The 21,545-nt window shown below is 38.4% G+C and overlaps 1 protein-coding gene across 3 annotated transcripts in view; it reads right to left on the minus strand.

The window, feature by feature from the left end:
- The window catches only part of TNRC6B (trinucleotide repeat containing adaptor 6B), a 255,335-nt gene that overhangs the window by 144,738 nt on the left and 89,052 nt on the right, over positions 1–21,545 (minus strand). For all 3 annotated transcript variants that reach the window (XM_040233240.1, XM_040233237.1, XM_040233238.1), the window contains exon 4: positions 17,140–17,207. In XM_040233240.1, the coding sequence (XP_040089174.1) occupies positions 17,140–17,207 (68 nt within the window). The remainder of the gene's footprint in view (positions 1–17,139; positions 17,208–21,545) is intronic.

Consider the following 21,545-nt stretch of genomic DNA (forward strand, 5'->3'; position numbering starts at 1 on the left):
TTTCAGGATTTGAAACAGCTCAATTGGAATTCCATCACCTCCACTAGCTTTGTTCTAAGGCCCACTTGACTTCTTAATACCCATCTGAACTAAGACATGATACAAAAAAAAAAAAAAAAAAACCTATAGATCAATCTTCACTTGTGAAGATGGACACAAAAATCCCAAGTAAAATATCAGCAAACAGAACTTAGTGGATTAGAGCATAATTTATTATGACCATGAAAAGTTTACACCAACAATGCAAGAATTGTTAAACTACAAAATTTATTAACATAACTATTTATTCAACAAGTATATTCTAACTGCCTTATATGTGTCTGACTCTATGCTAGGTGCTGGGGATACAGCAGTACCAAATAAGGTAGGTTCATTCCCCCATGGAGCAATATCCTCATAGGAGAAAGAAACTCACTCAGAAGGAATTAAAGAGTTGGTGAAAGTGAAAGTCTGTCAGTGATGTCCAACTCTTTGCAACCCCATGAACTGTAGCCCACTGGGCTCCTCTGTCCATGGAGTTCTCCAGGGAAGAATACTGGAGTGGGTTGCCATTCCCTTCTCCAGGGGATCTTCCTAACCCAGAGATTGAACCCAGGTCTCCCGCATTGCAGGTGGATTCTTTACTGTTTGAGCTACCTGGGAGACTATGGTAAAACTGAGGGAGACTCACTTTAGATCAGGTAACTAAGGAAGGCTTTTCTCAGAAGGGACATTTAAGCTGAGTCGAAAAGCAACTGCTTGGGCTTCCATAGTGACTCAGTGGGAAAGAATCTGCCTGCCATTGAGGAAGACAAGTGTCTGATCCCTGATCCGGGAAGATTCCACATGCCGTGGGGCAACTAAGCTTCAGCACCACAACTACTGAGTTGTGCTCCAGAGCCTGCAAGCCACGACTACTGAGTCCACAAGCCACAACTTTAGAGCCTGTGCTCCAAAACAAGAGAAGCCACCACAGTGAGAAGCTCATGCACCGCAACTAGAGAAAAGCCAGTGCAACAGCAAAGACCCAGCAGAGGCAAAAGGAAATTTAAAAAAAAAATAAATTTTAGAAAAAGAAAAGCAACTGCTTGAGTGTTCAAAGAACAAGAAGGATGATCAGGAGGCTAGGCCAGGTGCCCAGGGGAGAGAGGTGGGAGATGAAGGTAGGAGAAGGTAGATCAAACTGGGTATTGCAGGTCACAGAAAGGAAAGGATTTTATTGTAAGAAGAATGGAAAGTCACAGAAGAATATTAAAGGAGAGTGAACGGTGCCATTTTATCCATTATTCACTCTCCACTTAATACCTAGGATCTACAAGCTGAAAATTTCAAGGGTCTAGGCAAATGTTTGGGATCTGAAAAAATATACTTACAAGTCCAAAATACAGAAAGAAAATTATAATCATAAAAATTAATAAATGCTTAAGTGTCCTCAGACTATAACACCAAGCAACTCCATTCATTAAGGTAAGCATTTCTTAAGTTTTCACTACATTTGAAAATAATTCTCACTTTGCAAAAAATGCTATGTTAATCATTAAAAAATCTTGGGTAATTACAAATTAAGTCAGTTATTTATAGCCAGAGAATGTCAGAAGCAAAACAATTAAAATTCTTTTAATCTATGATAGAAAAATAAATAAATAAAACCACTTAAATAAATAAAACCACATATTTAATATGGGATGTGGATACCTTTTAAATTGTTTCCTATAAAATGAGACAAAAGTCTCTAAAACTTCCCCAAGTAAGCATTCCAAGGACCCATGCTGGTCTTACAACCACTGTAGACAGGATCAGAGTTACATGTTCAAAAGCTGATCCTGGCTTCCCTGTGGAAAATACGCTACCGAGGACCATGAGGAGAAGTGGAGACAAGTTGGAAGGCAACCATGGCCTTCTAGGTGAGGGAAGATAGCCTGGATCAGATGGAGGCAGTAGAGGTATAGAGAACACGCAACATATTAAAAAGTAGAAGAGCTTCTATCATAAAGTAACTGGCTACTGCTGTTAATAAGAATGCAATCTGTGACCACCAAGTATAGTAAGGCCAATCAACCCTTTTAAAAATAAGAGTCCAGGTTCTCCCCTCACAGTCCAGGGTTAGGACCCAGTGCTTTCACTGCTGTGGCCCCAGATTCAATCCCTGGTTGGGGAACTAAGATCCTGTAAGCCAGATGGCAGAGACTAAAACAAAAACAAAAAAATTCCAAACTCTGAAGTCACCATTCATTCATACAGTCATGAACCATTTTTTAGGGATGTACTATGTATTAGGTACTATACTAGAACCAAGCCCAGGAGGGTACAAAGAGGATTTTAACACCCTGAAGGACAGAGATGTTCAAATTCATAATTAAAATATGGCATAGTGAGTGCCATAATTAAAATACAAATAAAGATATAAGATAGTTATGCTCTAGGAATACAAAGAACTGCTGTTAAGTCAGAAAAGGTTTCATAGAGGAGGTAAGATTTTAAACTGAGTCTCAAAGAATGAGTTGGAATTTGTCATGCAGAAAACATAGTTTCGAAGAAACTTAATACTGTTTTCCATAGAAGTTATGCCATCTTATAATCCTACCAATAGAGCACAAAGGTTCCAATTTAGCCACATCCTTGCCAACATATTGTTTTTGATTTTTTTTTCGATAGTTGTCATCCTGATGGGTGTGAAATGACACCTCATTGTGGTTTTGATTTACACTTCCTTGCTGATAGTGACGCTGAGTGTCTGTACATATGCTTACGGGCCATTTATGTTATCATCTTTGGAGAAATGTCTATTCAAGCCCTTTGGATATTTTAAAACCATGTTATTTGATTTTTGTTGTTGCTGAGTTGTAGCTCTTCATATATTCTGGACATTAATCTCTTATTAGATACACGATTTGCAAATATTTCCCCCATTCTGTAGGACACCTTTTCACTCTATGATTGTTCTTTGGTGCACACAATTTTCAAAATTTTTTAAGTTTGATGTGGTTCCATTTGTCTAGTTTTGCTTTTTTGCCTACGTTTTTGGTGTCCGATCCAAAAAACCGTTGCAAGGCCAATGTCATGAAGCTTTTATCATGTTTTCTTTCAGGAGTTTCAAAGTCTTAGGTCTTACGCTTACGTCTTTAAACCACTTTGACAATTTTTTGTATATGGTGTAAGATAAGATAAAGGTCTAACTTAATCCTTTTGCAAATAGATACCCAAAATCCCCAACACTATATGTTGAAAAGACTGTTTCCCCCATTGAATGATCTTGGCACTCATGTCAAAGATTATTCAACCTTATATACAAGGGTTTATTTCTGGGCTTTTTCTATCTATTTCATTGGTCTATTTGTCTGTCTTAATGCCAGTACCATACTCTTTTTGATTACTGTAGCTTTGTAATATATTTTGAAATTAGGAATGTGAATTCTCCAACTCTGTTACACATGACCTATTATTTTTATAAAATGTACAAAGATAATATGGTTTTCCTCACAAACTTAATATAGATCATTAACCTCAGCTTCTTTTCATTTTACCTCTTTTCACCACGATCCCCCCCTGTTAGTTGAATTAGTAGCTGTAGGCACTTGGGGGATTCCTAAATGGAAAGCTACACTGATGATATATTGATTTTAAGTTTTATGGTAAATATTACATGGTCCTCAGTCACTTCTGTGTGTGGCTGAGTTACAATTAACTGTCCTGTGTACAAAGATGTTGCTGGGCCACTGAGCATGCTAACAGAAATGTGCAGGGTAGATCATACCATGATATAAGTGTGTCAGTTCAAAGAGTATTTCAGGGTAGTCAGTACACAAGACAAAATGTAGCCTTGCAATCCTACAACGCATATATAAACAATACTTGCTAGAGTTCTCCCAAAGTTGCTAACAATCTTACAAGTTTATATCATGTCACCAATAGCAGTTGTCAACCTTACTTTGCTGACCAAGGTCCACATAGTCAAAGTTATGGTTTTTCCAGTAGTCATGCATGGATGTGAGAGCTGGACCATAAAGAAGGCTGAGCACCGAAGAATTGATGCTTTTGAACTGTGGTGTTAGACAAGGCTCTTGAGAGTCCCTTGGACTGCAAGGAGATCAAACCAGTCAACACTTGAGGAAATTAATCATGAATATTCATTCAAAGGACTGATGCTGAAACTCCAATACTTTGGCCCCCTGATGCAAAGAGCTAACTCATTATAAAAGACCCTGATGCTGGGAAAGACTGAAGGCAAGAGGAGAAGGGGGCAACAGAGGATGAGATGGTTAGATGACATCACCAACTCAATGAACATGAGTTTGAGCAAACTCTGGGAGATGGTGAAGGACAGTGAAGACTGGAGTGCTGCAGTCCATGGGGTCACAGAGTCGGACACGACTGGGCAGCTGAACAACAGCAGCAGCAGTCGTGAAGCTGAAAGGAACTTTTAAAATCTATCAGTAACAAATAGCATACTTTGGTCAACCATGTTATAGAAGACATCGAATTATCTTTTTATCTCTTTTTAGAAAACGTCACAGAATTGTTGCAATATGAAGAGGTAATCAAAGTGGAAGCAGCCAAAAAATGTTGGAAAAAAATTTCACAGCAACATGTTAGGGAAATATTAATACAAATGAATATAAAATTATGTTATTTTCTGAATTTTTATCAATTCATGAGTTGCCATTTTTTTGAGTTCTTTCCTCATTGTAAATAAATAGTCACTTCTGCACCTCTAATTAGGACTTCCCAGGTGGCATTAGTGGTAAAGAATCCCCCTGCCAATGCAGGAGACATAAGAGATGCAGGTTCGATCCCTGGGTCACAGGTTTGATCACTGGGTCAGGAAGATCCTTAGAGGAGGGCATGGCAACTCACTCCCGTATTCTTGCTCAGAGAATCCCACGGACAGAGGAGCCTGGCGGGCTACAGTCCATAGGCTCACAAAGAGTCAGACACAACTGAAATGACTTACACACATGCACCTCTAATTATGTAAATGAAATTAATTTTTTCTTTTTTAAAAATTTTATTGGGAGTATAGTTAATTTACAATGTTGTGTTAGTTTCAGGTATACAGCAAAGTGATTCAGTTATACATATACATATATTCATTCCTTTTTAGATTCTTCTCTCATACACATGACCACAAAATACTGAGTAGAGTTCCCACTGTCGAACTGGAGGTCCCTGTTGGTTATCTAATTTTCTTTTTCTTAAAGAGCATTCCCACAAAACCTAGATTTGTTACTGGTCAGAAAGAAGGGTCTCTTTGCTTGAACAAAGGCATGTAAGGGGAAAGGAAACCAGATATACATGGAAGATCTTATGGAGAGACACTGGGCAGGAGTAGGAAGATCTTTTAAACAGTAGAAGAAAGATTTATAAGTAGGCTAAAGGCATCCTATGGAGGCCCTCAGAAGCAAAGAAAGACTTCAGGCTTGGATAGAAAAGCTTTTTTTTTTTTCTTTCCAAAATAAGCAACAATCAACTGTTTCACAGGTCAGTTCAGTTCAGTTCAGTCACTCAGTCGTGTCTGACTCTTTGCGACCCCATGAATCCCAGCACACCAGGCCTCCCTGTCCATCACCAACTCCTGGAGTTCACTCAGACTCATGTCCATTGAGTCAGTGATGCCATCCAGCCATCTCATCCTCTGTCGTACCCTTCTCCTCCTGCCCTCAATCCCTCTCAGCATCAGAGTCTTTTCCAATAAGTCAACTTGTCGCATGACGTAGCCAAAGTACTGGAGTTTCAGCTTTAGCATCATTCCTTCCAAAGAAATCCCAGGGTAGGGATACTTAAAGAGAACTGTGATAAAACTGGGTCTGTTGGGATATACTTAAGAAAGTACTGAATATAAAGTCAAACATGGCAGGTTATCCCTTTACTTTTCTTCTGCTGATAATGAATACAGTATTCTGGAGTTAGGATTTTTAGTCACCCTACCTCAGATTTTCAAAGGAAGTGTATAGAAAACAGGGATTCTTAATAGTCTGTGGAAACTTACTGATGTCCTCATTTATTTAATATACATTTATTGATGCTTTCTGGTGCCAACAGCAGTGACCATGTTGGCAAAAGTCTGTTCTTGTAGAGCTGAAGACAGAGCGTAAACCCTTAGCCTGATCTTTCACCTTCCACCACCTGCCTTCACACTGTGCCTCCTCTTTACTACAATCTCTCCCCCAATACCCCCCAATCTCCACCCACTGCTGCCCCAGTACTTCTGCCCAAACCTCAGTTCACAGAGACTCCGGCAGAAAGGGGAAAGGTGTGGTGCTCAGGGAAGAATCTGTGTCCATACCCTCTAGCGAACATAACATTTTGGGGAAATAAACATTACCTTCTCCTCATGACACCACTGAAAATTCCTGCAACTGAACATGCACTTCTTTATCTATAATTACCTAATCCTACGTTCAAAACATTTTACAACTACATGATAAGAGTAACATCTTGAAAAAGGCAGCCTTAAAACACCAATTTCAAGGAACTGGGCAAATACATCTTGCCTTTCAAGTAATGCTTTTCCATAAAGGTATATTATCTGTCCATAAATAAAATATAAGCTAAATAAATAAGACTTTTAGTAAATGAACTGTAGTTTTCTGAGAGACACATGTGCTACCCTATTCACTGTGTTTAAAGTAGGCACCTTTGCCTATAAAGACCAGCAATCCACACAGTCTACAGTCATTTGCAATTAGGAAACACAGGAAAAACCTCATAAAATAAAGCTTAGAACTTAAAGACATTTCAAACAATTAATTTAAGTGACTTCTATGCAAACTAGAAAATTTATTAGCAAGTGAAAAGTTTCCCAAAGACCTAGTACAAAATGTTTATGGTTATACTAAAACTTCCAGCAGCAAAAATTCCACGAGCATAAATAACTATCTATTGAACCTCTTTGTGGCATTTTCAAAATACCAATAAACTTGAAAATAACACTCATTTCCTTTCTCCAAAAAATAATATGAAAAGATCATATAGAAACCCAACTATTTCTCTGATGCCCAATTTATGACTGAAATTACAGAGGGTTTCAATTTGTTCTTAGTAAGTTTATTTCACCATGTACATATTTTAATGGTCCAAAGGCAGGGGGAAAGCTAATGAAAACTGATGGTAGAAAACAGAAAATAAAACATTAAACAACCAAAACACCCCTTCCTATGGCCAAATACCAAGGTCTGCGTTTTGAAGATAATTATCTATAAACTGAGTAATGTGGAAATACTTTCATTTCCTCTGTATTTAGGAAATGTTACAAAGCTTCCCAAAGCCTTTATTATTTATTTTTGGCTATGCTGGGTCTTTGCGTGGTATGTGGGCTTTCTCAGTTCCCCAAACAGACATCAAACCTGCACTGCCTGCATTGGAAGGTGAATTCTTAACCACTGGACCAACAGAGAACTTCTAAAGCCTTTAAATAAGCACCAAACAAATGGTTCTCTAAGAGTTTAGTGTTAAATTTGGTAGTCAAATATAAAACAAGGACTATTAACTGTAGAGATCTGCAAAGACTAAACTTTTAAAAGCTGCACCGCAGCGTAAGATGAATGTGAAGAGAACTGTAGAACACGGAGTTAAGAGTATGAGCAGAAATAAAGGTAAGGACTAGCTATCAGAATTTATAAAAGGTCTGTACAATAATAATTCAGAAAAATTAAAAGGACATTTTATAACTAGACATTTAAGTTGCAAAGAATGTAATTAGTTAGAAGAGAATCTAATCAAGACATTGGAGTTAAGACATTTAAAAAACAGAACCTCAAGCAGAAAGGATACTATATCACACTGGGGCATAAAGGGTAGTGTTGACTCCCCAAATTATATTCCTTTCTCTGAATCAACATAAAACTGTCTTCAACATTTAATTTCCTTACAGGTCTTCTTTGCAAGAATAGATTCTCTCTTAGAAAGAGACAAAAAAGATAGTACCCTAAGAAGAGTTGAAATACACAAACTGATATAACTAATCATATCACCAACACATAAAAGGGGGATAAAAAAGAGTAAAAGTGTTAGTCGCTCAGTGGTGTCCAACTCTTTGTGACCCCATGGACTATAGCCCACCAGGCTCCTCTGTCCACAGGATTCTCCAGGCAAGAATACTGGAGTGGGCTGCCACTTCCTTAGAGGGGATCTTCCCAACCTGGGGATTGAACCTGGGTCTCCTGCATTGTCCCTTCACAGATCACTGCCTTGTCGTGGTGAAGGGGCTTGTATAACTCAATGAAGCTATGAGCCATGCCGTGCAGGGCCACCCAAGACAGATGGGTTATCAGAGAGTTCTGACAAAATGTGATCCACTGGAGGAGGGGGTGGTAAACCACCAGTGTACTTGCCATGAGAATCTCATGAACTGTATAAAAGGACAAAAAGATATGACACTGAAAGATGAGTCCCCCAGGTCTGAAGGTGTCCAATATGCTACTGGGGAAGAGTGGAGGAGAACTATTAATAGCCCCAGAAAGAATGAAGTGTCTAGGCCAAAGTGTAAATGATGCTCAGCTGTGGATGTGTCTGGTGATGAAAGTAAAATCCAATCCTGAAAAGAGCAATATTGCATAGGAACCTGGAACGTTAGGTCCAAGGTAAATTGGACATGGTCAAGCAGGAGATGATAAGAATAAACACTGACATCTTAGGAATCAGTGAACCAAAAATGGACTGATTAAATGGACCAGAATGGGTGAATTTAATTCGGATGATCATTGTATCGACTACTGTAGGCAAGAATCCCACAGAAAAAATGGAGTAGCCCTCACAATAAATAAAAAGAGTCCAAAATGCAAACGACAAAATGATCTCAGTTCATTTCCAAGGCAAGCCATTCAACATCACAGTAATCCCAGTCTATGCCCCTACCACCGATGCTGAAGAAGCTGAAGTTGATCAGTTCTATGAAGACCTAAAAGACCTCCTAGAACTAATACCAAAAAAGATGTTCTATTCATCACTGGGGATTTTAATGCAAAAGCAGGAAGTCAAGCGATACCTGGAGTAACAAGCAAGTTTGGCTTTGAATAACAAAATGAAGCTGGGCAAAGGCTAACTGAATTCTGCCAAAAGAATGCACTGATCACAGCAATACCCTTTTTCAACAACACAAGAGACCACTTTACACATGGACATCACCAAATGGCCAATATCAAAAATAAAATTGTCCAATTGAGTGACTTTTACTTTCACTTTGGTAGTCAAATACAGAGAAGCTGTAAAGTCAGCAAAAACAAGACTTGGAGCTGACTGTGGCTCAGATCATCAGCTTTTCATAGCAAAATTCAGGCTTAAAACTAAAGAAATCGGGGGAAGCCAGTAGACCAGCCAGGTATGACTTAAATCCCCTATGAAAATGCAGTGGAGGTAATGAACAGATTCAAGGGATTAGACCTAGAAAACAGCCTGAAGAGCTAGGGACAGAGGTCTGTAATATTGTACAGGAGGCAGCAAGCAAAAGCACCCCAAAGAAAAAGAAAAGCAAGAAGGTCAAGTGGTCATCTGAGGAGGCCTTACAAATAGCTGAAGAAAGAAGAGAAAGCAAAAAGCGAGAGAGAAAGGGAAAGAGGCCTTCTTCAATAAACAGTGCCTAAAACTAGAAGAAAATACAACAGAAGGGGGAATACTAGAGATCTCTTCAGGAAAATTGGAGATATCAAGGGAACATTTCACCCAAAGGTGGGCACAATATAGGACAGAAACGGTAGAGACCTAGTAGACACAGAAGAGATCAGTAAGAGATGGAAAGAATACACAGAAGAACTATACAAAAAAGATTTTCATGAACCAGATTACTATGATGGTGTGGTCAGTCACCCAGAACCAGACATTCTGGAGAGCAAAGTCAAATGGGCCTTAGGAAGCACTGCTGTTAATAAAGCTAATGGATGTGATGGAATTCCAATAGAACTATTCAAAACCTTAAGGATGATGCCATCAAAGTGTTGCACTCAATATGTCTGCAAATATGGAAGACTCAGCAGTGGCCACAGGACTGGAAAAGCTCAATCCTCATCCTAACTCCCAAGAAGGGCAGTACTAAAGAATGTGCTAACCGTTGGACAATTGCACTTATCTCCCATGCTAGCAAGGTCATGCATAAAATTTTGTATGCTAGGCTTCAGCATCATGCGAACCAAGAACTTCCAGATATCCAAGCTGGGTTTATAATAGGAAGAGGAACCAGAGATCAAATTGCCAATATTTGCTGGATCATAGAGAAAGCTAGGGAACTTCAGAAAATATCTACCTCCGTTTCATTGACTATGTTAAAGCCTCTGACTGTGTGGATCAAAATAAACTGTGGAAAGTTCTTAAAGAGATGGGAATACCAGACCGTCTTACCTGACTCCTGAGAAACATGTATGGGGATCAAGAAGCAACAGTTAGAACACCGTATAGAACAACTTATTGGTTCAAGATTGAGAAAGGAGTACAACAGGGCTGTCTGCTGTCACCCTGTTTGTTTAACCTATACGCTGAGCACATCATGAGAAATGCCAGGCAGGATAAGTTTCAAGCTGGAATCAAGATAGGTGGGAGAAACATTAATAACCTCAGATATACGGATGATACCACTCTAATGGCTGAAAGTGAAGATGAACTAAAGAGCCTCTTGAGGGTGAAGGAGGAGAGTGAAAGAACCAGTTTAAAACTAAGTATTAAAAATCTAAGACCATGGCATCTGGCCCCATTACTTCATGGCAAATAGAAGGGAAAGGTGGAAGTAGGGACAGATTTCCTCTTCTTGGGCTCTAAAATCACTGCAAATGGTGACTGCAGTCATGAAATCAGAAGACGATTGCCTCTTGGCAGGAAAGCTGTAACAAACCTAGACAGTGTGTTGAAAACAGAGAAATTACTCTCCCGACAAAGGTCCCTATAGTCAAGGCTATGGTCTTCCCAGTGGTCACATATAATTGTGAGAGCTGGACCATAAAGAAGGCAGAGCACCAAAGAATTGATGCCTTCAAACTATAGTGCTAGAGATGACTCCTGAAAGTCCCTTGGACAGCAAGGAGATCAATCCAGTCAATCTTAAGGGAAATCAACCTTGAATACCCGTTGGAAGGACTGATGCTGAAGCTGAAGCTCCAGTATTTTGGTCACCTGATGCGAACAGGTGACTCACTGGAAATGTACCTGATGCTGGGAAAGATTGAGGGCAGAAGAAGAGGGTGTCAGAGGATGAGAAGGCTGGATGGTGTCACAGATGCAATGGACACGAACTTGAGCAAACTTTAGGAAATGGTGAGGGACAGGGAGGCCTGGTGTGCTGCAGTCCACGGGGTAGCAAAGAATTGGACATGAATGAGCAATTGAACTGACTGACTGAGCAACTTTAACACCTTTTCACTTTCACGCAAAACACTGTAGTGTGAAAACAAGGACTTTGGAGCCAAGGGCAACCTGAGCTTTCATTTCTTTTGTAACAAGGCAGTTTGGTTTAATTTATTTAACTTGAATTCTTGCTCTTGTTCGTGATTTAAACAGTATACAGATGATTGAGAATTTGGTCTCACGTTTTCATAAAAGGGTGAGATTTTTCTGTTCAGAGTCCTTTCTCTTATTTAAAGGAATGCTATCCTAAATACCAACAAATGGCCTAATTGCTTTTGAGTGCAATGGATAAATAAAACAATATAAAAGTCATTAATTTCGCATTTTTGTTTTGTACTAAGTCTTTGAAATCCAGGCTACATTTTACATTTAAACTTCTCAATCTGGTCGCTAATTTTTTTTTATTGTGGTTTAAAAAAATAAATTTTACATCTTCACTATTTTTAAGTGTAAAGTTCAGTGGTGTTAAGTGTATCTGCTTTGTTTTGCAACAGATCACTAGAACTTTCTCATTTTGAACTCTATACCCATTAAATACTAATTCTTTCTCCTTTCTCCCCCTAGGACTTGACAACTACCACTTTCTACCTTCTATTTCTATGACTACATTAGATACCCCATATGGGTTGCATACAGTACTGGTCCTTTATGACTGGCTTATTTTGCTTGGCACAATATCCTTAAAGTTCACGCATGTTGTAGCATGTGACAAGATTTCCTTCTTTTTAAGGCTTCATAATATTCCACTCTATGTATATACCACATTTTATTTATCCATGCATCTGTTAATGGAATCTGGGTTGTTTTACCTTTTGACTATTATGAATAATGCTGCAATAAATATGAATGTGTAAATATCTCTTTGAGAGATTTGTTTTTAAACAATAACCTTTCGTAAAATGAACCAAAATAAGAAAATTCAATCAATAAAAATTTACTAGAAAAATTGAGTTATTTTAGTAGGTTAAAGACAAGTATCTCTTGAGAATATGACTGAATTTCAACATGGAGATTTAAAGCTTAGATTTGTTTATAAGTTATATAAAAATTTAAGGAAGAAATGAAAAAGAGGCCAAACTCATTAATACACCAAAACTAACATCTAATTCCAAAATAATTTATAAGAAATGATATGCCCACAGATATCTAGATCATTACTTGTATCAGAAGTAAAACCAAATCAAAATCCTGCCTGTGTAGAAATATTTTACCTGAGAAAGAAAAGAAAGAAAGAAAAGTGAAATTGCTCAGTCGTGTCCTACTCTTTGCGACACTGTGGACTGTAGCCCACCAGGCTCCTCCATCCATGGGATTCTCCAGGCAAGAGTACTGGAGTGGGTTGCCATTTCCTTCTCCAGGGAATCTTCCCGACCCAGGGATTGAACCTAGGTCTCCCGCATTGCAGGCAGATGCTTTAACCTCTGAGCTACCAGGGAAGCCCTGCTATTTTATGTGAAATAGATTTTAAATAAGGATGATCAGACACAACCTATGAACAAGTATCTGCTCATGCTGAGTTTTAAAAAGTTGTAACAGTTTTGTATCTCAGTTCAGTTCAGTTCATTCTCTCAGTCGTGTCCAACTCTTTGTGACCCCATGAACCGCAGTATGCCAGGCCTCCCTGTCCATCACCAACTTCCAGAGTCCACCCAAACCCACGTCCATTGTGTCGGTGATGCCATCCAACCATCTCATCCTCTGTTGTCCCCTTCTCCTCCTGCCCTCAATCCCTCCCAGCATCAGGGTCTTTTCAAATGAATCAGCTCTCCGCATCAGATATTGGAGTTTCAGTTTCAACATCAGTCCCTCTGATGAACACCCAGGGCTGATCTCCTTTAGGATGGACTGATTGGATCTCCTTGCAGTCCAAGGGACTCTCGAGAGTCTTCTCCAACACCACAATTCAAAAGCATCAATTCTTCCGTGCTCAGCTTTCTTTATAGTCCAACTCTCACATCCATACATGACCACTGGAAAAACCATAGCCTTGACTAGATGGATCTTTATTGGCAAAGTAATGTCTCTGCTTTTTAATATGCTGTCTCGTTTTATATTTAACCCAGTGTTAAACATGTCATGTGATCAATATTATGTGGCAATAAACTCGGTTTGTCTGATTTTCTCCAATAGCTCATAAGTGAATATACTCAGAAAAATTATAGATACATTAATAGTAAATAAACCTCATTAAAAAGCAAATATATTCAGGCTATATAAATAAACAAATGTTTAAAGTTGTATACTCCGCTAAATCTTATTCACATGTACACCAGCAATCAGCACAATTGATCCAAACATTAACAATTTAGCACAAACATTTTCAATATCAGAAGTCAATTATTTTTTCAAGAAAGCTTTCTATATGCTTAGCTGCCTTACAGTGCCTGTTGACAGAACCTATACAATTGAAATAAACATCACAGAAATAAAATTTTTTCAAGACTTCCAGAACCTATGGTAAAAATGTTAGATGAAGAAGGAAAGTGGCACAGATCAGCTAACAAATAATTTGAGACCTAATCCTTACTAGAATTTACTCTGTGACCTGCGAGTTATATAATCCCTTTGCTCCACCTGCCTCCATACGTGAAACAGGCTATCTATACATGCTAATACCAATGATAGTCAGCCATTTGGAAAACCCATTTAGAAAAAAATTAAGTTAGCTCTCTGCCTCTCACCATACACAAAAATGAGTACCAGTTCAGTTAAAGGTCTAAATGTGAAAAATACAGCAGAAATACTCAGGACATTTTATCATGTTAGAGTAGGAGGGACTTCTCTAGACAAGCATGAAACACAGAAACCATAAAGGCTGATTTTACTACATAAAAATTTAAGTGGTTTATTAGTATGAAAGATGCCCCAATGTTGAACAATAAGGCCTGGGAGAAAATATTTAAACATCTTAAAAGACAAAGGTTAATATCTACACTTTGTAAAGGGTTCCTACAAAGCTATCAAAACAAACATTCCAAAAGAAAAGTGGGAATCATATATAAACAGGTGGTACAAGATATAAAAATCAACAGCTAAGAGACTAACAAGATATTCCATCTTATTAGTAAGAATAAAAGTGCAAATTAAAGCCATAAAATATTAGAGTGGCAAAAATTCAGAGATAAATAATTTTACTGTCATTAACAGTGTGGAGGAATGGGTACTCTCACGGCAGATGGAAATGAACATTAATAGAGTTCTTTTGAACAGTAATTTGATAGCAGCTACCTCCTTGTAAAAAAATAGCCCATGAGCCAAACAGCTCCATATCTAGAAATCTATTCTACAGAAATGCATTTGTGTATAAAGATATAAGGATTTTTAAAAAAGTATTAATGTTTCTCATAATCAAAGAAGTACAAGTCACCAAAATATTTATTAGAGAATGATTATAGTATAACAGAATGTACTTCTGCAGATGTTTAAAGGAATGAAATAGACTGCAAAAGATGTCAAATGAAAAAAGTAAGTCTCAAAGAATGTTAGAAAAAAAAGTCTGTTTAGCTGTTTTTCTAAATACACAGGAAAAGTTTCAGAAGATAAGGGAGAGTAGGAGGGTAGAAGAAGCAAATAATTCTAAAGTCACACTTATTGTTTGAATGTTTTATGATGACCAAATATTACTTTTATAATTAAAAAAATAAAAGAACAGATGGGAATTTCATAAGTCATTCAGCAATGTGTCACTCACAGCATCCAGAATGTAGTATTCAGTTCCTAGATCCTACTATCCGGATGGAATGATCCTTTGCTAACTGCAGTTCTGAGACACAAAAAATAAAATTTTCCAATCTGTTTATTTCTGTTGCCTCAAACAAAACAACACAGCCGCTTGGTTCCCAGCTCCCACAAAAGAAGCGGGCAGGTGTATGGGAGGAAGACCCAGCAAGAATATTCATTTCTGCTTTATCATTTCAATATATGATAGCTGACCAAGCCCAGAAAGAAAAAAAAAACACCTCACAAAACAAAATTAAACAAGATTGGTCTGTGAAAAGGCAGAGGCTTGTGAAAACAAAACTATCAAGGGAGAATGGTAAGTATACAACCCATGATGTTTCAAGTCTGCTGGAGCCATCTGAAGCTCTCCAAAAGAAGTATAGTTTGTATAATGTAAAACTTGTGGGAGAATCTGCCCCAGCAATGTTTCCTGAATACCTAAAGGAGCTGATTCAGGATACGGGTTACTGGAGCAGGTTTTTAAAGATAAAGACTGGTTTGTTTGGGAAATGGATAGCCTTCAGAGAACAGAAACTTCACCTGTGTTTTAAAAATAAGCTCTGTGCCATTTTCATTGTTTCCCGCAACTCACTCTTACCCATGAGACTTTGATCTTGACAACTGCAGTTTTGCTGGCCACAATACTCTTCAGGAACATAGTTCCCGACGTTGGCAAAGAATTGAGTTCAAGAGATATCATAAAACACTTTAAAGTCAGAAAGATTCAATTCAGATCCTAACTTCTGTTTCAAGGTGCATTATCACAGGCAAGTTACCGACTCCAGCATCTGAAGTGGAGATGCTGTGAAGGGTGGAGAAAACATCAGCAGTGTCTAAGCAAAGTTCTTGTGCACAGAAAACCCTTGTCAAATGGGAGCAAGGATTTTTTTATTATAAGACCTTTGACCTGAGTGTAGGAATGGAGAGTGAATAGCGGGCAGGGCACCTGAAGTGTTCCTGTAATTCTACTGGGACTAGATGTTAGGCTTCCTAATTTGCTAAAGATGAATTGATTCCATCCACCTATGCAGAATACAAGTGCATTTGACAGAATACAGCAAAGTTAGGATTTATATTGTAAGCTATTTTTAAAACTGCCTGGTTAGCAAATTAAACCAGCTGTGAAAATATCCTGGTTTCCATTCACAACAAATACAAGACAAACATTCTCCTTTAATGAACCTGGGCTTGCGGCAGCATAGCATATTCTGCATAATTCATTCCCAAGGGTTTCGGAGACAAAATTTTCATAGGACGGACCAAAACTATTTTCGAAGGAAAAAAAAGATGAGAGAAAAGAGTTTCTCTCTACAGATTTTCAGTGAATTCCACAAGTCACTGTCCCATTAACTTAGAAGACTACTGTCTGAATAAAAAATGGTAGTTATGTCAGTACTTGAAGCCAGTCTTAACTGTTTTTCCTTTAAAAGGGCATATGAAACACCAGTCTGCTCTGCAACATAATTTTTCAAGTTCTGTGACAGAGGGAGGAAAAAATCTACTCACTGCCACCAGAAAGCTACCCAGAGGACTCTCAATTTCAGATTTAGAACTTATCACTCCTTAAGAAGTTAGAGAGAGATCCTGAATTATTTAGAATGTTGGCTAAGTCATATTATTTATAATTCCTGTTCCTCTGGGGAAACAATTTGTTATTTCAACAAAGATCAGAAGTATAAATAACTAAATGGAATAGAATTTCAGGAAGTACTATTTAAATAAATTCACACTTGGAATGCAGGGAAACAGTCTATTAATTCAGTTCACTTCATAAAGACATTGCTAAGAAAAGGATATACCATTTTACACTATCTTTGGAAATCAACCAGACTGAGTTAGTTCAATTTGAAACATTCTAAGCCTTAAAGCCTCTGCTAAAGCGTAACATAAATTTTAATTAGTCAAGGGTGAAAAACTACAAAGCCAACTTTCTTGCCCCTCCAGTTAGTCTGGCTATAAATAGAAGCAATGCACTGACTGCCACCAAAGCCACTGGGGAGGAGTTTCACAATGTGCCCAACATATACATCCCTTGCAAACATGCTCTCAGCGTGTTTAACCAAAGAGCTTCTGAAGATCTGTAATAAGACCCTTTTTAAATAAACTGTGACTCACTGTTTGCTTTCTTCACCAGGAGGTGGAGTCTTGCCATGCCCTTCCATTACAAAATCCTCCTGTTCCACCTGCAAAGTCAAGCACCACAGGTCAGCAGCAGTCAGGAACCAAGATGCAGTCACTTCCAAGTGCAGGGCCTGTGCTTACAGAGCCCCACGGCATCCCACTGCGTGCCTAACTAGGACAGAAGCCCCAGTCAGTGGTTTTCCTTCTCCATGTTTGTATATGGCATCTCTCCTTGCAGGACCAGATTTGCAGAATAAAAAAAGGAAACACGTTGATTTGCAATTCATAACTGTGACAAAAGGTCAGCATCCAGAATATAATTTTTTTTTAAAAAAAGCTATGGAACAGTAAGAAAAAGGCAACCTACCAGAAAACTCTACAAAATAACTGAGTATGAATTTCACTTAAGAGGATGCATACAAGGCCCTAAATAAATGAAAAGATGTTCAATCTCCTGTCAATCAGGAAAATGCAAATTAAAACCATAAACAGATACCATTTCATCACCACCAGGCTGGCTAAAGTTTAAAAGTTGGGCAATACCAAGTGTTGACAAGGGTGCAGAGCAATAGCAACCCTCATCCACTCCAGTGGGAGGGAAAATTGGTACCACTATTTTTAAGTAGTCTGCCATTATCTACTATACTTGATTATGTACTTACTGTACAAACCAGTGACTGCCCTTCTAGATATATACCCTAAAGAAACTTTTGTGCATAAATACAAAAATATTTTTAGTAGCACTATTTTTAACAGGAAAAAAATAAGCATTCATCAACACTAAAAGTAAACAAATGGGCAATGGTGTTTTAAGACAATAGAATATAATACTGCATGAAAATGAATGAACTATGGCAACACACCTCAACCTGGATGAGTTACAAAAACACAAGACTAGGTGAAAGAAGCAAGTCACAGAAGAATACGAATTCAGCATAAATCTATTAACATAAATTCAAATATATAAATTTTAAAATCATACATATGTATATTTATAGTTTATAAAACTATAAAGAAAAGGGAATAACTATTACAAAATTTAGGCTAATTAGTATCTTAGGGAGCCCCATTCAAAGGAAGGGGCACATGGTTTCTAGGGTATAGATTCTATTTCTTGGCCTATGTAGTAAGTATATGGGTGTTTATTTTATAATAATTCTTTTAACTGTGTGTTTTTCTTTTCTCTTTCATAAGTATGGTTTATTTCTGAATACAATTTTCAAAAGAAAAAACCAAGCATTCTATTATTCCACACGGTTTATTGCTCAATAAAGGAAAATAAGTGTCAAAGACAGAGCTACCTCCACAAACTGAGACGACTAGTCCTATGAAAACTTCCCCAAAAGGCATAATTTTTAAAAAGTCAATTTTTAAAAGTATTCAAGGAGAGAGATCTCAACAGACAGTATTCAAGGATTATTCCCTACTTAGAAAAATACCGCCCACTGTTGTTGCTGCAGTCGTGTCCAAATCTTTGCGACCCTGTGGACGGCAGCACGCTGGGCTTCCCTGTCCTTCACCATCTCCCGGAGCTCACTCAAACGCATGTCCATTGAGCCAGTGATGCCATCCAACCATTTCATTCTCTGTCGCCCCCTTCTCCTCCTGCCCTCAATCTTTCCCAGCAATCAAGGTTAATTAATTTTTATTGGAACATAGTTGCTTTACAATGTGTTAGTTTCTACTGCACAGCAAAATGAATCAGCCATCAGTTCAGTTCAGTTGCTCAGTCGTGTCCAACTCTTTGTGACCCCATGAATTGCAGCAGGCCAGGCCTCCCTGTCCATCACCAACTCCCGGAGTTCACTCAGACTCACGTCCATCGAGTCCGTGATGACATCCAGCCATCTCATCCTCTGTCGTACCCTTCTCCTCCTGCCCCCAATCCCTCCTAGCATCAGAGTCTTTTCCAATGAGTCAACTCTTCGCATGAGGTGGCCAAAGTACTGGAGTTTCAGAATCAGCCATACATATACTTATATCCCCTCCCTTCTGGGCTTCCTTCCCATTCAGGTCATCACATTAAGTAGAGTTCCCTGTGCTATTTCTTTTAACAGAAACTAGTAATCTGGAAGACAGACAACAGTAATACAGACACACACCATAATGAAACCCAAATAAAACAAAAGGCTTTCCAGCTCTGCAACCCTCCCTCTGCAGTCTTCATTTCTCAGAAATACTGGAGAAGATGGAATAGTATTAAGAGGCTAAGTTTCAAAAAGAACAGAAAAATTGAGATTTTTAATGGAAAAAATCTCCTTTCCATTAAAAGGAAAAACTGGAGGAATTGTAAGCAAGAATAATAAAAGACGCATACTGCGAAATTCAAACCAGGTTTTTTTTTTTTTTTTTCAAACCAGGTTTTGACTTTTATTCTTCTCTGTGGACTTCCTGATCCTGCAGCCTACCAGGCTTTGCTAAGGAGAGACAGGATTCTCCCATTCTAAATTTACAGTGATTTAAATCTCTAGAAGGAAAAAAACATGGTTACAATGTTGCAAAGGGAACTTTATGAGGAGGTAGAGATGATCTTTGTCTAAGTCTTGGTTACAAGAAACTACACATATGTGAAAAAAAATCAATAAATGCGCATTTTCTGAACTTTACAAATAAATGTTATGCCTCAATTAGGAAAAACAGATGACAAATTCTTTAAAGTTTCTTGGAATAATTTTCTCAAAGAATGACTATTTTCTATATACTATGAAATTTTCTCAATCTTTCATCTCTAAAAATCCTCTCTAATTAAAGACCTCTACATTGTGGACTCGGCCTCTGGTTAGATGTTTTTTAAAGGCTTATCTATAACCAATTTTTAATAACCACAATAATGACAAGAAGCAATAATCAAAAGCCCACAGTTTCAACAAGCTGCCCTATAATGACTTTCAAATCTTTACCTGCAGCCCCCATAAAGTGAGTGAAAGCTGCTCAGTGGTGTCTGACTCTTTGCGACCCCAGGGATTGTAGCCTGCCGGGCTCCTCAATCCCTGGAATACTCCAGGCGAGAATACTGGAGTGGGTTGTCATTCCCTTCTCCAAAGGATCTTCCTGACCCCAAGACAACCCATGTCTTCTGCATTGCAGGCAGATTCCTTACCATGTGAGCCACCAGGGAAGCCCCCATATTTTGCATATTAGTCTCCACTTGGATGATCCAATAGGTCCAAAAGGAAACACCATCTTTGTCCTTAGATTTCCTCTCTTTTTTATATCTGCTATGTCTGTAAATGGTACTACCATTCACCAAGATCCTCAAACGGGAAATTTATAATTGAGGTTACAGGCCCTCCACCTTCCCTCCTTAACCCCTTAACTTCCTTATTAATCACTAAGTACAGTGGCTTCTATCTCTTACACAGCTCTCATACTCATCACCCGTTCTTTATCCTCTTTAACTGCCATAGGTAAAGACAGCTTCTCTAAATCCACTACTACAAAAGCCTTCTCACTAGTCTTTGTGCTTCGGGTCCCATCTCATTTCAATCCACCCTCCAAATCACTTCCATCAAAAGCAAATTGTAAAATGCAAACAAGATCACATCACTCTCCTTGAAATTCTTCACTCCTATCACCTTTCTTGAGGGATAAAAGTTCAGTTCATTTGCCTAAGTGATCTTTTTTATTGCCCCTGCCTCACTCACCCATTCTGAACCCCTGGTGGAGCACACCAACTTCTCGGCCCTTTGTGCCTTTACATATAATGTTTCTTCTTGCCTAGAAGCCCTGGTCTTCTGCCTCACATTCACTTCACATTCCTGCTCATTCTTTCAAGTACCAATTAAAATGCTTTTCCCCAGAAGACACTATCTCCTTCACCAGGGTTCTCACCTTTTCTCACTGTCCAGCATCTCAGAAGGCAACAAAAATAGTCCAGAAAGATCACTGCTCCTTACTGCCAATTCCTGTTTTTCTCAAGACCATTTCCTTCTTTATTTTCTTTCACCTCTTTATTTCTTGTCTCTTCCCGTCTTTATTTCTTTTCTACAAATGTCTTGAACACTTTTGGACTTAATTTGATGATCTCTTATCATTCCTCCCCCTTGACCTCATCTTCAGAGGCTTAAATATTTTCATTCATAAAACTTACACCATGGGGAAGGAGAGGGTGGAACAAATCAAGAGAGCAGCATTGAAACATATACATTACCATATGTAAAATTAGATAGGCAGTGGATATTTGCTGTATGACGCAGGGAGCTCGAACTCTGTGCTCTGTGACAACCTAGAGGGGTGGTATGGGGAGGGAGGTAGGAAGGAGACTCAAGAGAGAGGGGATATACATATACTTATGGCTGATTCATGCTGATATATGGCAGAAACCAATACAACATAGTAAAGCAATTGTGCCCCAGTTAAAAATAAAAAAAAAATAAAAAAACAAAAAAAGAAAACTTACA

This window comes from Oryx dammah, unplaced genomic scaffold, assembly GCF_014754425.2.
Source record: "Oryx dammah isolate SB20612 unplaced genomic scaffold, SCBI_Odam_1.1 HiC_scaffold_29, whole genome shotgun sequence".
NCBI lineage: Eukaryota > Metazoa > Chordata > Mammalia > Artiodactyla > Bovidae > Oryx > Oryx dammah.